Source organism: Passer montanus, unplaced genomic scaffold (genome assembly GCF_014805655.1).
Source record: "Passer montanus isolate IOZ18808 unplaced genomic scaffold, ASM1480565v1 scaffold2, whole genome shotgun sequence".
Taxonomy (NCBI): Eukaryota; Metazoa; Chordata; class Aves; order Passeriformes; family Passeridae; genus Passer; species Passer montanus.
In genome coordinates, this window is record NW_024366591.1 from 6,173,916 (window position 1) to 6,187,305 (window position 13,390).

At 36.1% G+C, this 13,390-nt stretch overlaps 1 protein-coding gene across 2 annotated transcripts in view; it reads right to left on the reverse strand.

The window, feature by feature from the left end:
* Positions 1-313: 313 nt before the first annotated feature.
* THBS2 (thrombospondin 2) overlaps positions 314-13,390 on the reverse strand; it is a 32,954-nt gene continuing 19,877 nt past the window's right edge. For both annotated transcript variants that reach the window (XM_039707580.1, XM_039707579.1), the window contains exons 15-22: positions 13,009-13,168; positions 11,454-11,572; positions 10,761-10,995; positions 7,710-7,937; positions 6,953-7,224; positions 5,892-5,989; positions 3,508-3,647; positions 314-2,835 (exon numbers count right to left, since the gene is read on the reverse strand). In XM_039707580.1, coding sequence (XP_039563514.1) covers positions 2,828-2,835; positions 3,508-3,647; positions 5,892-5,989; positions 6,953-7,224; positions 7,710-7,937; positions 10,761-10,995; positions 11,454-11,572; positions 13,009-13,168 — 1,260 coding nt within the window. In that variant the 3' untranslated portion in view covers positions 314-2,827. The remainder of the gene's footprint in view (positions 2,836-3,507; positions 3,648-5,891; positions 5,990-6,952; positions 7,225-7,709; positions 7,938-10,760; positions 10,996-11,453; positions 11,573-13,008; positions 13,169-13,390) is intronic.

Sequence of the window (13,390 nt, forward strand, 5' to 3'; positions counted from 1 at the left end):
TCATTGGAATCAAAAGCCAAGAAAACCAAATAGCTGGGATATTTGTAAGGTCAAGAAAAGTTAGAACTTGTGTTCACAGCTCAATAGTGGCATTGACATGCTTGGCATTCTTATTTTTCCTAGTGCAATTCAAATTCCCCTCCCTGTGAGTTGTTTATATTCATACGAAAGATGTCTCCTGCTAAGAATTATTTTCTTGTATTTTCTTCTCTTTGGTTTGTGATGACTCACTGGTTCCCAAAATTCTCCAGCAGGAAGGCAATCCCCACTCGCACCAACGAATCCCAATGACTCAGATGGGACTCAGAGAAGCAGCAGTTGCAAAATAATATATATTTGTTCAAACACATAGCCAAGACATGATACAGAGAAGCAGGACCAAAATTTCTCATTCACAACACTATAAATAAAATTTGTGATTGTTTGCCGGATAAAAACTTAATGAGGAATGATGTCTTGTCAGAGATATTAGGAAACCTGCTGTTTACAAACTTAGAAGACAGTCAGTGATTTTTTAGCAAAGCAACAGATTTCTTGGTTTGCTTGAAATGAACTGGTTTCCAGCAAGGCAAGAGGCTTAGCTAAGGGCTTAGCAGAATGGAATATTTTCTTTAAAGAAAAACTGTAACTATAAAAAAGGTAAAGAGATTCTGGATTATAAAACCTTTTTACAGTTTATTTTCTATTGTTAATTTCTTAAAATATGTATATATAAAAATTAGGATCTGGCTAAATTAATCAGGACTCCAATTGATAAATGTCTGTCCTTATAAACAAATAAATAATTATTTACAGTCTTTGGCAAAACAAAATGAAATTTCATCAGTCTCACTCTCTCACACATACTTGCAAGGAAAAAAAAAGAAAAAGAAATTAAAAAACCCATCATAAATAATTTACATAGAATAGGAAAATTATGATACAGTCCAAATATTAACATCTTCATCCCTAAACCCTTTTGTCTCTGTCTGACAAACCAAGAAACCCTACACAGCCATTACTCATTATATTTAATGAGGTCATCCTCCCTTCCACTTGGAAATTAGGGATACCATTTGAAACAGAAAAAGAAACTGAAATATTAAAAAAAAATCATGAAGAGGATTTGTGAAAACAACCAAAAAAACCCAAAACAAAAGAAATACCAGCAACAAAACAAAGTGAAATAAAGTAAAAAAATATTTGGTAATATGAATACTATAAAATGTGCAATAAAGCCAGCAACTGTTATTCCTTTCTAATGAATATAGCCACGAAATCTATTTCAAAGGAGATAAAGTTGATTCAACATTTAGCTCACTATGCCCTAGAAGAAGGCAGAGGTACTGTATTCTTCCATCAGGATCCCATCTATGAATAAAATTACATCAGCTTGTGTTCTTTTTGTGAACAAAGCTCATACATCTTAAACAAAACAAAAATGTTAAACATGTCTATATTATTGTTTAACTGAATAACTGTTGTATCTGTTTAGAATAAACACTGGTACCCCTTCAGCATTATTTAAGAAGTTCTATATACAGCAGACATACGTAACAATACAAAAATACTAAAATTAGGGTAACTGGATATATATTAAGGTTCCATTTGTAAATTCCTTATTATTACTCATTTAACTTTAAAGTATACATAACTATAACCCATGGAACTATACTTAAGTGTAGGACATGCTTTGACAATATCTACATATTGTGATATGCTTTCAAAAATAGCTTTAAAATACCATTATTTGTGAATGTATTACTGATGGATTATATGCTTTAAAACCAATTATCAGAGAAGGTAGCTTGGTGTGATAATCACAATAAATACTAACAAAATATTTATAAATGGAACCTTAAATTCATATGTTACCAAATTATGTAATGGCAGCATTGCCACATTTTCAAAAACCCACATCAGGATTCAGGATGTCAAAGTGCTTTTTGCAGCAGAGGTGGAAAAGTGGTTCAGGTTCATTTTGCTCCACACAGTCACGGTATATTCTTTATTACAAGGCAATGCAGAATATGATGAAAACAGGGCAACTGGAAATAACTTTTTGAAAGTCAGACAATAGTGATAGCTTCAGATGATTAAATGAATCACTCTTCCCCCTCACAAAAGAGTTGCTAGTTCAATTCTGTTTGGCCTAAAGGCCCCTACTAAAGAATGCTTTAGGTTGCAAATTTGACAGTTCTACCAAGAATATAATATTAAAGAGTGTTAATAAGAGTATCCTTATCAACTAAGCACCTTTTCAAATAAAGAAATGTTTATAATTGATCTTTAATATCCAAAGTAATATTCACTGTTGGTGTGGCCCTCCATTGCTTTGCTAAAATTAGACTGAGAAGCTCTGTTTTACTGAAGTCCAGTCTTGATCAGAGCCAGGGAGTGTCAACCATACACCCAAAAAATTAAGACACATTTGTCCTCACTTAAACATAACAACTGATAATCATCATCCTCCCTCTTTCTTCATATATATAAATACATTAAGTAATTACATTTTTATATGTAAACGTCATTTTTTTAAAAAAGATAAGTAAACCAACAAATACATTTTGCTAAGTTTTCACTCTACAAAAGTGTTCTAATGTATCAATCTGCTTTTGCTTCAGTGGTGGGTCTGACGTTCACATTTCATTAGTCCTGGCTGTGAGAAGGCACTTGGATAGAAGGGTGGCTGAAGCACTCCTGGTAGCTGGGAGGATCCTGAAGAGTGGAGCATGAGGGGAGAGGACAGGAGGTACACAAAAATAGAAACTGGGAGTACCAGGGTGTACTGAGGTGTCTGGGTTGCATAGCATCTACAGTACTTTGCTGGTAATGCAGCAACCATTGCTCAAGCATCTGAAAGAAATGGGAAAAACATATTAATTGTGATTGGGGTTTTTTTGGTTAGGAAGTCAATCAAACAAGAACTCCACCATGATACACTTAAGAGGTGCAGTAGAACACCTTCTGTTCTTCATTTTCCTACAAACAGGAAAACATTTATACAAAAACATGTGCCTACATATAGAAAGAGACAAGCATGTGTATGTGCAGCTATGTATCTAGCTGCACAAAATCATACACAAGAAAACCTAGAAAAGCATTATCTGCATTTCAAAACATTTCAGACAGGCATTACAGACAGACATGCTTATTAAAGATATCTGCTCTATTTCCCATGCCTCTTGAAAGCGAGGGGTGATCCAGAAGTATCTCTCTGCCTGCAGGACATACTGAAATAGCCTACACAGGACAGTGGATATACAGAGAGAATTCTAAGCAAGTCTCTCTCAGAAATTTCTACCTCATTTTTTTCAGGATAATATTAAACATCTGGGGTTTATTATTCAAATTGAGGATTACTCCAGGGGGCAAGAGGCATTCATGACATTTCACCAAAGGTTTATGCAATGCTATGATGATACGGATTGCTTTTCATTTACAGGATACTTTTCATTTAGACACTTTGTGCTCGTTCCACAAGTTATGAAAGGCTTAAGCATCTTCCATACATTTTTTGTAACTAACCTCTGCATTCATATTTGAGGTCAGAGAAATAGACCATCTCTTGAGAGAAGACAAAAAGACCTAATCGTCCACCAGCAAAAGTTGTATCATAGATTGGTCCAGAATCCACCATTACTTGTTTCCCTTCATAAACCAGAACTCTGTAAAGAAGAACATAAATTAAACAAGGAGGATAATATAGTATTCAGTGTAAGAGCTGGTAAGAGTCTGTATACAAACTGGAACAGAATTAATTTTAACAAGGCACCAAAAAACCCAACCTCATTGTAAGGATCACTTCTCATCTCTATCTCACACCCACATGGCTGGCAGCCATAACACATTAATCAGAAGCAGTGGGGCTGCTCCTTTAGTGTTTTCATGCACACCATCTGCAAAAGATTTCCCAGATATTTATTTAGAACAGTCATGTCTCCTGGAATGAACTGTCATGTACTAGCATTCACTGATAAGGCCTTGTCCCAGTGAACTCAGGGGTTAGCACATGACCTTGTCACATCACTGAACAAAGATGTCTTTGCAGCTGTGTGAACAGCTGATTTATTTATCTTTAGGAGCAAGGGCCAACATCAGAAATTGGAAGAACCATCCCTTTAGAGTCAGACAAAGCGTTAATTTGGGACATGCTGAATCTCAATTTCAGACATTTTAAGAGCTTAATGAAAGCTGGAAGGATTTGGACACAAAGAGCTAGACTAATAATAAATTGGAAGAGGAGAACTTGGTTTTTTTGGTTCTTGGAGGTCTTTTGTAGTATTTCAGACATCGACCCTGGAGACAAAAGACCTTGAAAGTCAGCAGTTTGTTTTCTTTCTTTATCAGAGAGACTGCATTTCCACAGACTTGGATCCTCTGCTTCTCCTGGGAGACCTTGAGATAGTCTAGATTTCTAGGCTCTCAGTCTCCTTGGCCAAATGAGAAATTGCTCTATAGTTTGTTAATTAGACTAGTCTTTGGAGTCAGGGATTATTGTCCTGCTTCAATTGACAATACATTAGTTATACACAGCAAGATGGTTTCACATGAGGATGAAAACACTTGAGCAGCTTCCTAGAATTCAGTGGTTAAGTAGGGACAGATTTCTGTTTAAACAGAAATGCATGTCCAGCACTTGTAAAAAAAAAAGTGTTCTGTTTCCTGAAAAGTGCACAAAGACAAGTATGAAACTGCTCCCTGAGATCAGTATTTATTGGATGGTGAAAAGAACAGTAAAAAAAAAATTATAGATTTTCATGTTCATGTAATCCTATTTAATATAATTCTCAAAATATCAAGAACCCAAAACATATGGAAAGAATTTAATAGTTCGTTGAACCCATCAAAAAATTACATAGCTCTTATCATGTTCATATGGAATTGATATTTCTGGGCAAATAAATTGTTTCATGACTTCATTAGTGAAAAAAAATTAATTCATTTTCTCTCAGAACACCCTAAAGTATGAAGGAATTTAATGCCCCAAACCACAGAATTTGCTGTGCTAGATTAATCCCATGTGAAACAAGTGGTAACATTTTTGTCTGACACTATATAGATTCTGTAAAGTTGCAGGTAACAGCAACATGAATTAAAACAAATAGTTTATTTTTGACCTTTATCAGTCAATGCTTTGCACTGCAATACACTGAAGCATAAAGAAACTTCTCTCTTTACAAAAAACAGGTAATTTAATCTATCCGAATTTGTCTACCCTTTGTCTTTCACAGACAAATGAAAGCTCCTGCACATAAGCACAAGCAAGACCTTTGGAGGTAAGGTCTGACTCTACTCCATGAAAAATATCCGTTACAGTAGTTAAGAAGATAAAACTTAACATGGGCAGTTAATGCTCAGTCTTTGGAACATCAGCTAAACAGCTGGGCTCTACAGAAAGTCATTTGTCACAGCTCCTTGTGTGCATTACAGATGTGCTCATGGTCACTTCTGCACTGTCTTGTGTAAACCACTACGGGAGACAGGATGCTGAAATAGACAGGCCCTTGGCCTATTTCCCTGAGGGAATGCTCATATTTGTAATTATTTTCATTCACTGAAATTCCACAGGCTGGAAAACAATCTCATGTTCTAATCTTGTTTTGAGTTTTACTCAGGAATTTTTGGTCTCCTTACAGAAAAGCTATTGAAAAAGAGGCCTATGTTTTTTTCTTTAATTTAAGGGTATTTCGCTGATGTAAATACTGAACCATCCAGACTAAATTAAATACATCTGAAAAGGAAAATAAATTATTCTCTAGATAATAAAATGTTCCCGAAATGCTGGACAAACCATCACACAAGTAACATAATTATCAGAAACAACAATGAAACCAACAACATAGCTTTTAAATCAACAGAAACTAAAGCATTGCTACTAGAAAATGTAGAGGTACAGAAATATGTCTTACTTTATTAATCCTGTTTTAGGCCTATGAATCAAGTGCCACCTGTAAGCAGTATAATCTTTCCAGCCAATGTTCTTGGGATCATGCCACAAAGTACGCACCTACAGTAGGAATACAAATGCCTTATTAAAAACACTGTGCCTCAGTAACTCCACATCCACCACAGTAACTGCCAAAGCTTATTTTCTGCAGAACTGAAAATAGTTTAACATTTGGCTGTATTATCAAAAGACTTTTATGGGGTGAAAGTAGTGGAAATTTCTGTCTTAAACTGTTGATCAGTTATTCACCTGCAGTTTCATAGCTAGAGTCACTGAAAACCGTTCTGGCATTGAACCTCAACTTCCCTTTATGACGTCACAGAATCAGTCGAATTGGAACAGACCCACAAGGATCATCAAATCCAGCTTCTGCCCATGCAAAGGATCATCCCTACGAGTCACATCACGTGTCCAAATGCTTCTGGGAACTCTTAGGGTTTGCACATACACACAACCAGGCTGACAGAGTTGATGCTGAATGAGTGCCTCTAGTGAGGGTGAGAAACTGCAGATGCACAGATGTTAGTGCCTGTGGCTGCTCCTTGAAAATTTCCACTCAGTAACAGTCCTGTCAATTCCTATGTACATGTAAAGCCCTACTAACCTAATTTCCAAAATGCACAAGTTTCTTTCATGGTTGGACCCTATTTGGAACAGCAGCAGTTTTTTTTCTCTTTTTCCAATGTATTTTCTCTTTTTCTGCCACTGTGCTCTAAACCACGTAGAATTCAAACATGTTGGAACACAAAAGAAGCACGTGCCAATACAGAAGTAACAAAGGATTTGTACATAATGGAGATATCTTTCTCATTTTCCTTTTGATCACACTTCATCTTCCCTTTTGTGTGACTGTCTTTGAAATACAATGCATGTGTTACTATTGACACTACTAATAAGGGAATTGAAGAAAAACTGATAACATCCACAAAAATTGAGGTGTGAAAGGAAATTCTTTTTGAAACATGTCCCTTATTTTAAAAATATTGGTCATTCACTGTTGGCCTTAAGTTTTAAATCTCTCACCTGTCCAGGGGTGTTTCCTGTGTGCCAGAGAGCATTTCGTAAGTGCTCACCAGTACCAGTTGTTGAATTCACTACTTTGAGTGACACACCAGAATAGCCATAAGCCCTGGTGGGTTTGTCCTCCCAGTAGGTCTGAGTGACCTGCTTCCACATCAGAACGTAAAACCGACTGCTGGACTGGTAGCCAAACACAAAGCCAGCATAGTCATCGTCACGGTCTGTGTTAACATAGAATGTCCCGCTGAAGTCAACAGAGCTGAACTCATCATAGCCTGGAAGAGGACAAGAGAGAGAAAACATTGAGTTATAATGCTGGGTCCAGTTACACATACCCAAGAGTCCCTGCTACATCCTGAATTTTGGCAGGAGAAATAAGTGGTATTTCTCAGTTTCCTCACTTGTAGAAGAGGAGGTAATTACACTTGCCTACATGGAAATTTCTAGAGAGAAATAAGTTGCTTACAAGGGCCATTGAAGACAGTAGGCACTATACTTACATAAATTTTTTCAATTGGGTATTTTATGTATGTTACAGTCAGTGATGAGATGTATGGACAAAAAATGCAGACAGCATTGAGCTGTTTGTACTTTGGGCATATACACTGCCTCCATCATTAGTCCAACGTTTGCAGCACCAAAAAGGTACATTTATGTACCTTTTTCCCTACCTTTTCTATCATTTTATCTATTTTTTTCCCCTTTCTCTATCACAAAACAACATGCTACTTTTTAAAAGATGATTACATCTGATACTCACCTACAGCTATTCCAGGATCAGAGTTAGCAGTCTGCACCAGTTCCTTGCCTTGGTGGCGAATAACCCAGTTGGGATCAATCTGAGCTGTTCCCTTGGGGTCCAGAGGGACCATCTGAAACTTTCTGAAATCAGTTTCACTGATGGCATTGTTTTCAGGGCACACATCATAGATATCTGGAACATTGTCGTTGTCAAAGTCATCTTTGCAAATATCACCTCTGCCATCACCTGTAAGCAATGTGAATAAGCAGCAATAATTGTTAGCAATTTATCCAGCCCCAGTTTATGCACCACTTTGGGATCAGGGTGGGAAAAGTTGGCAGTTTGCTGTGTCAATGTAATTCACTAATGCTTGCATTACATTTTAAGTTTGATTTGTTACAGATGTGGATACAACACCACATTTTAATATGTGCTGCACAAATCAATTCAAAGAATAGCATTAAAATCATAATCTTCCACACATTACTAAATCTTGATATATTGTTGATCATATTAAACTACTTTTCAGACTCTTATCACTGTCTTAAGATTCCTTCTGCAACAATCCATCTAAGATGCCACAGATTGCAGATGTGTCACCTCTATGTCAAAAGAAAGGGAGGAGAGTGTTGCAGCAAAAAACGCATACATTCTTAGCCACTCTTTCACTTGTAGGTAGAACAATTTGACTTATAAATAACATAGTGCTTCAGAAAAATGCATGAGAAAAGGCAGCACTGCATTCAACAGGTCTAGCCTCAGAAGAATGAAAAAAAACTTTTGTTACATGGATTGCAGGAAGATTTTTAGAGAACAAAAAAGCTCATCTATAGTTGTGCTTCTGCTCACAACTTTTACTACACTAAATATTTTAGAAAAACTAAAAATTATTTCCTTTTTTAGTTTAGCTCTAATATTAATGGACACCAGGAGACTTGACTTGCCTCAAGTAGCAAGTGAAAGGTGGCATCTACAAAAAAAGCTCTTTGTCAATGACTCTATTATTCCATAGCATACAATAGCACAAAGACGTGAAAATAATGTAGAAAAGCTTGGCTAGACAAGTATAGAATCAAATTCCCAAATGGCTCCAACTTTTACAACAGAAACCACTGGATATTACATTGAGTACTAATGCAAAACCAGTGCTGCCAACTAATTTGTTTCTATCCTCACATAGCAGAGTGTTTGTTTTTTGGGTTTTTTCCCCCCAGTGTTTATGACTGCCCTAAGAACATGGGAATTAACACAGTGAGAAATAGCAATGACCCAACTCATACCATACTGACCTACTACTAGATGTTTCCCAGAAAAATGGAAAGCTACATTACCATGACTAACCAACACAGCATTACCCAAGTATGGAGCTATCAGACAGAAAGCAGAATGAGTTTTAGGCAACAGCCAAAAAGAAAAGAGCAATTAGAGAAAATTGAAACATTTAATATCTCAGGGCTCTCTGCAGCTCAGATATGTGGTAAAATGGTCCCATTTTCCACCCTGGATATCCGCCATAGACAGCTCCAATCCTGACCAGCTGTGTGTTCCTCCACCTGTTTGTCTTAGAACTCACTGGAGAAAAGGGAATTAATTTTCTATTTTGTTTCCTTTGCCAAATCAAAGAGATAATTCACAGAAGAATCTAATTATTCACTAAAAGTCCAGCTGATGTTCATTTGTTAGTGAGTTGCTGCTGACAACATTCATTCCCTGTCAAGGAAAGTTAGAAAGTGTATGTTTACCCAGTCACATCCAACTGCTCTCTCCAGGGCCTCATCTTTATGTGTTAAAACTCACAATTTCAAGAGCATGAGAGCAATTTTTGGCTTTATTTACCCCTTTTCCAAGATTTCTGTTGGACCTGCTGCTAATGACAGTGATGAGCTGGCTAAACTGATTAAATACATGCTTTTTCTGAATTGTTAATCCATACATCAAAGTAGTTTCATTTACAAGAACCAGGTAATGGATGATGTAAACTATCTCAGCTTGGGGTCACCCTTATTCTGGATTTATGAAATTAAGGGGCTATTCCAGGGACTGACAAATACAAAGATATTCTGGACATATATTATAGGACTGAAAGGTTATATAAATTAAGAGCTACTACTGACTACCAACCAGAAACTTCCTTCTGACTGCAGTTGTCTTACTGGGAAATCAGACAAGGGTCAGCATATTCTCTTTCTTAATGTACATAAAAACATATTGTGTAGGTAATAAATTCTGCTTTCAATTTCTACAGCACAGCCATGGAACGGATCCGGCAAGTTGTATAACTTGGAACAGAAATCGCTTACCTGCATTTATTACAAGGGTCATTAGGGTCATTATTGTAAATATATTTGGTGGTTTTTAAACTATCATAAATATTTTCAAAATTAAAATTGTAATTGTGAAACTATCCCGATTTCATTATTTAAATAATGCCAAGCACAGAGAAGTACTGTCTGAGTTGACCAACAACATTTTACCAAAAAAAGGAAAAAAGGGCAATTAAATATCCATTTTTTAAACTGTGACATGTATATCATGAAGATATATTTAAAGCAGTCTGTAAAGAAAATTTGAGAAAACCTGCTCAGGAGTCAATTTAAAAAAAGTAATTGACTTAAAAAATCCTGAAGAAATAGTCTGTTTTTCAAAATAAAACAGAGTAGTAAACAATTTTTATTTCCATTTTAATTTTCAGATGAAAAGTGAAACAGCTCACTTTTCATTTATTAAGACATTTGTAATTCAACCTATTTGAAGTATTTTCTGACACTTTCAGTATTTCAATTAAATGTGAAAATAAGGATATTAACAAAAACATGGACTTATCTGTTTTTTAAAAAAAATTTGTTAAAGGTTTTCTCCTATATTTATGTGCATGTTTGAGCTCCTGTCAAAGATGTTTCCTAATGCTCTAACCCTTGACTGAGCAGTTCAGTTCCATCTAATTCCTGGTGTCTCAAATGTCAAAAGCAGCTTGGTTTGATGTGAAATCTCTCTTCACCAGATGTTATGACTCCAAGATCAAAATCAAATACTAAGAACTAAATGAAATTCATATGACCTTGCTCTTACCATCTGAGTCCTCCTGCTCTGGGTTGTATCTGAGGCGGCAGTTGTCCCTGTCATCTGGGACACCATCATTGTCATCATCAGGATCACAGGCATCTCCTTTACCATCCTTATCGTGGTCAGCTTGGTTAGCGTTGGGGATGTAAGGGCAGTTGTCCTGGTTGTTCTGGTGGCCATCTTCATCTATGTCCTCATTATTATCACACTGGTCACCAACGAGGTCATTATCTGCGTCAGTCTACCCCAAAAAAGAATTGTACAGAATAATTTTATTTTTACTCAATACAAAAGTACAGAATGGTACTTAACTGTTCAACACTTCTCTTCAACGGCTTCTGTAGTGACAAATATCACAATGACAACTGTGCTGAAAGCACAAGCATAACTTCAAGCTAGTATGGCAACTTATTCTTCTATCAGTGTGTAAGATCAGGTCCCCAGGATACTCACAGGGCAGGGCTTTACCTCCAGATGGATTAGAGCAATCATCACTGTACTTCCCTTTCATCTCATACAAAGGGATCTCACAATATGAGATGTGAAAATGAGCAATATAAATCCATCTTTTCAGCTGTTCAGTACAGGAACTGATAACTCCTGTGGTCTTTTCTCTGCCCTTGTTTTACCATTAAGGAAATGGTAAAACAATGGAAATTTTATCTTGATGTTACCATTAAGGAAACTGTATTCATTTACCTGGTCTGGATTATGCATCAATGGACAATTATCACACTGATCACCAACTCCATCACCATCTGTATCACTCTGGTCTGTGTTGTAGACGTAAGGGCAATTATCTCGTTCATTAAAAATGTCTAGGGGAAAAAAAAAAACCAACAAAACATTGAAAAAATCAAAATGATACAACATACAATGCAGACAACCATAGACTCAGTGAAGAAGCAAAACTCTTAAGGGGCTCATAAGCTTTATGATTGCTACAACATCATTGCTACAAATAGTTAAAACTAATATTAGAAAAAATATTATGGTGTCAGTTCCATTTTTCTTATTATGACAAAGTTTCCTGTATGTATTTTCCTATAGAAGAATAAGGGCTGATTATGCCTTAAGAACTTAGGGGTTTTTTTAAATCATATAATAGGTAAAGGGGTGGGACTTTTTTAAAAATAATTTGGTTTGGATTTTATTCCCCTACTCTAAGAAATGGCATAGAATGCCCAGCTACATCAGGTTCAAACTTCTGAACTTTTGTATAGAAACAACTGCATTGGTATTCAGCTGCCTCACCATTAAGTAACTTGATCTCACCAGAACATGTGCACCATTAATTATATAGCGTGCCAAATTTTCAAAGGAAACTGTTGGTTTTATAATGAAGTTGTCTGAAGAGGAACAATATACTTCAAAATTATAATATTATAAGAAACAAACACATGTAGACATATTTTTTCTGGGAAAGATACAAGGACCCTTCCCTGTATTACATGGTCCCTGTATATTTGCATGATCTTTCAGCCAATAAATAACATATGATTGGATTTTTCTTCAAATGCAGAACTACCATTAGCACTAGTATGAACCTGATGATTAGAAGGAAGAGATCTTCAGAATGTTCAGACAAAGTCAGACAAGCATCCAAATGTTTAAAACATTGAGGAAAACCCAAAGCTGGATTTCTTCAACTTTTAGTATTTCTGTATCCTCACACATTTGAAATGCCACAGGGATATGATTTTTGAACAATATTTAGGTGGTTTTCCCCATCTTAATTCTGATCAAAGTGGGGTTATATAGGAATGTACTGGTGGAGGAAATAAGCACAATATTTTAAGACATACTAAAAAATGTGTATTTGGATTACTGTGAGTTTTGCATATTTATACATTCATAGAAAAGCAGATTACTTTACTATGGATATTGTCTTAACTGTGTGAATGTTCTGATGTTCTTTTCCCACCCTAAAAGGAAAAGTCAACACAAGTGTTATATTGAACTCTGGTTACTTTGGAACAGAGATGAAAGAAATTTGGTTTTTGGTTTGTTTTTTTTAAGATTACACTGATAAAGACTCGCTGTGATTTCTTCTTAGTTATATTAATTATAGTCATTTAGGGGCTGTATGGGCAACCATACAGGACAAATGAACTTCAGCCTTCTGTCTTCTACATTTTTGAGCTGTTATATCCAATTTTATTCCATGTATAAAATCAAGTAACCCATCTTACTGAACATAAAGCAAAGTGCACTTATGGAACAGAACCTAATTCTCAGAACTGGTAAATCATACCATCTCCATCAATGTCCACAGCACAGGAGTCACCCTCCCCATTGTTGTCCGTGTCAATCTGAGCAGGGTTGTGCACATAGGGACAATTATCACAGCGGTCACCAACTTCATCCTTGTCATAATCAAACTGGCGAGGGTTGAACAGAAGAGGGCAGTTGTCCTAATAAGAAAACAAAAGATTTCACAATCTCAACCACAATTTATGAGAGCATACTATGAAGTGGGAACTCATGTTCATCTTGGACAGAATTCAAAAATCAAATATTGATCTTTTTTTTTTTTCAATGGACAAGCTGTACCTATACTGAAGGTCTTGGCAGCAACCGGATGGCATTGGGACAGCCTGGATCACTGTCTGTTTTGCACAAAACATGTGAATTGT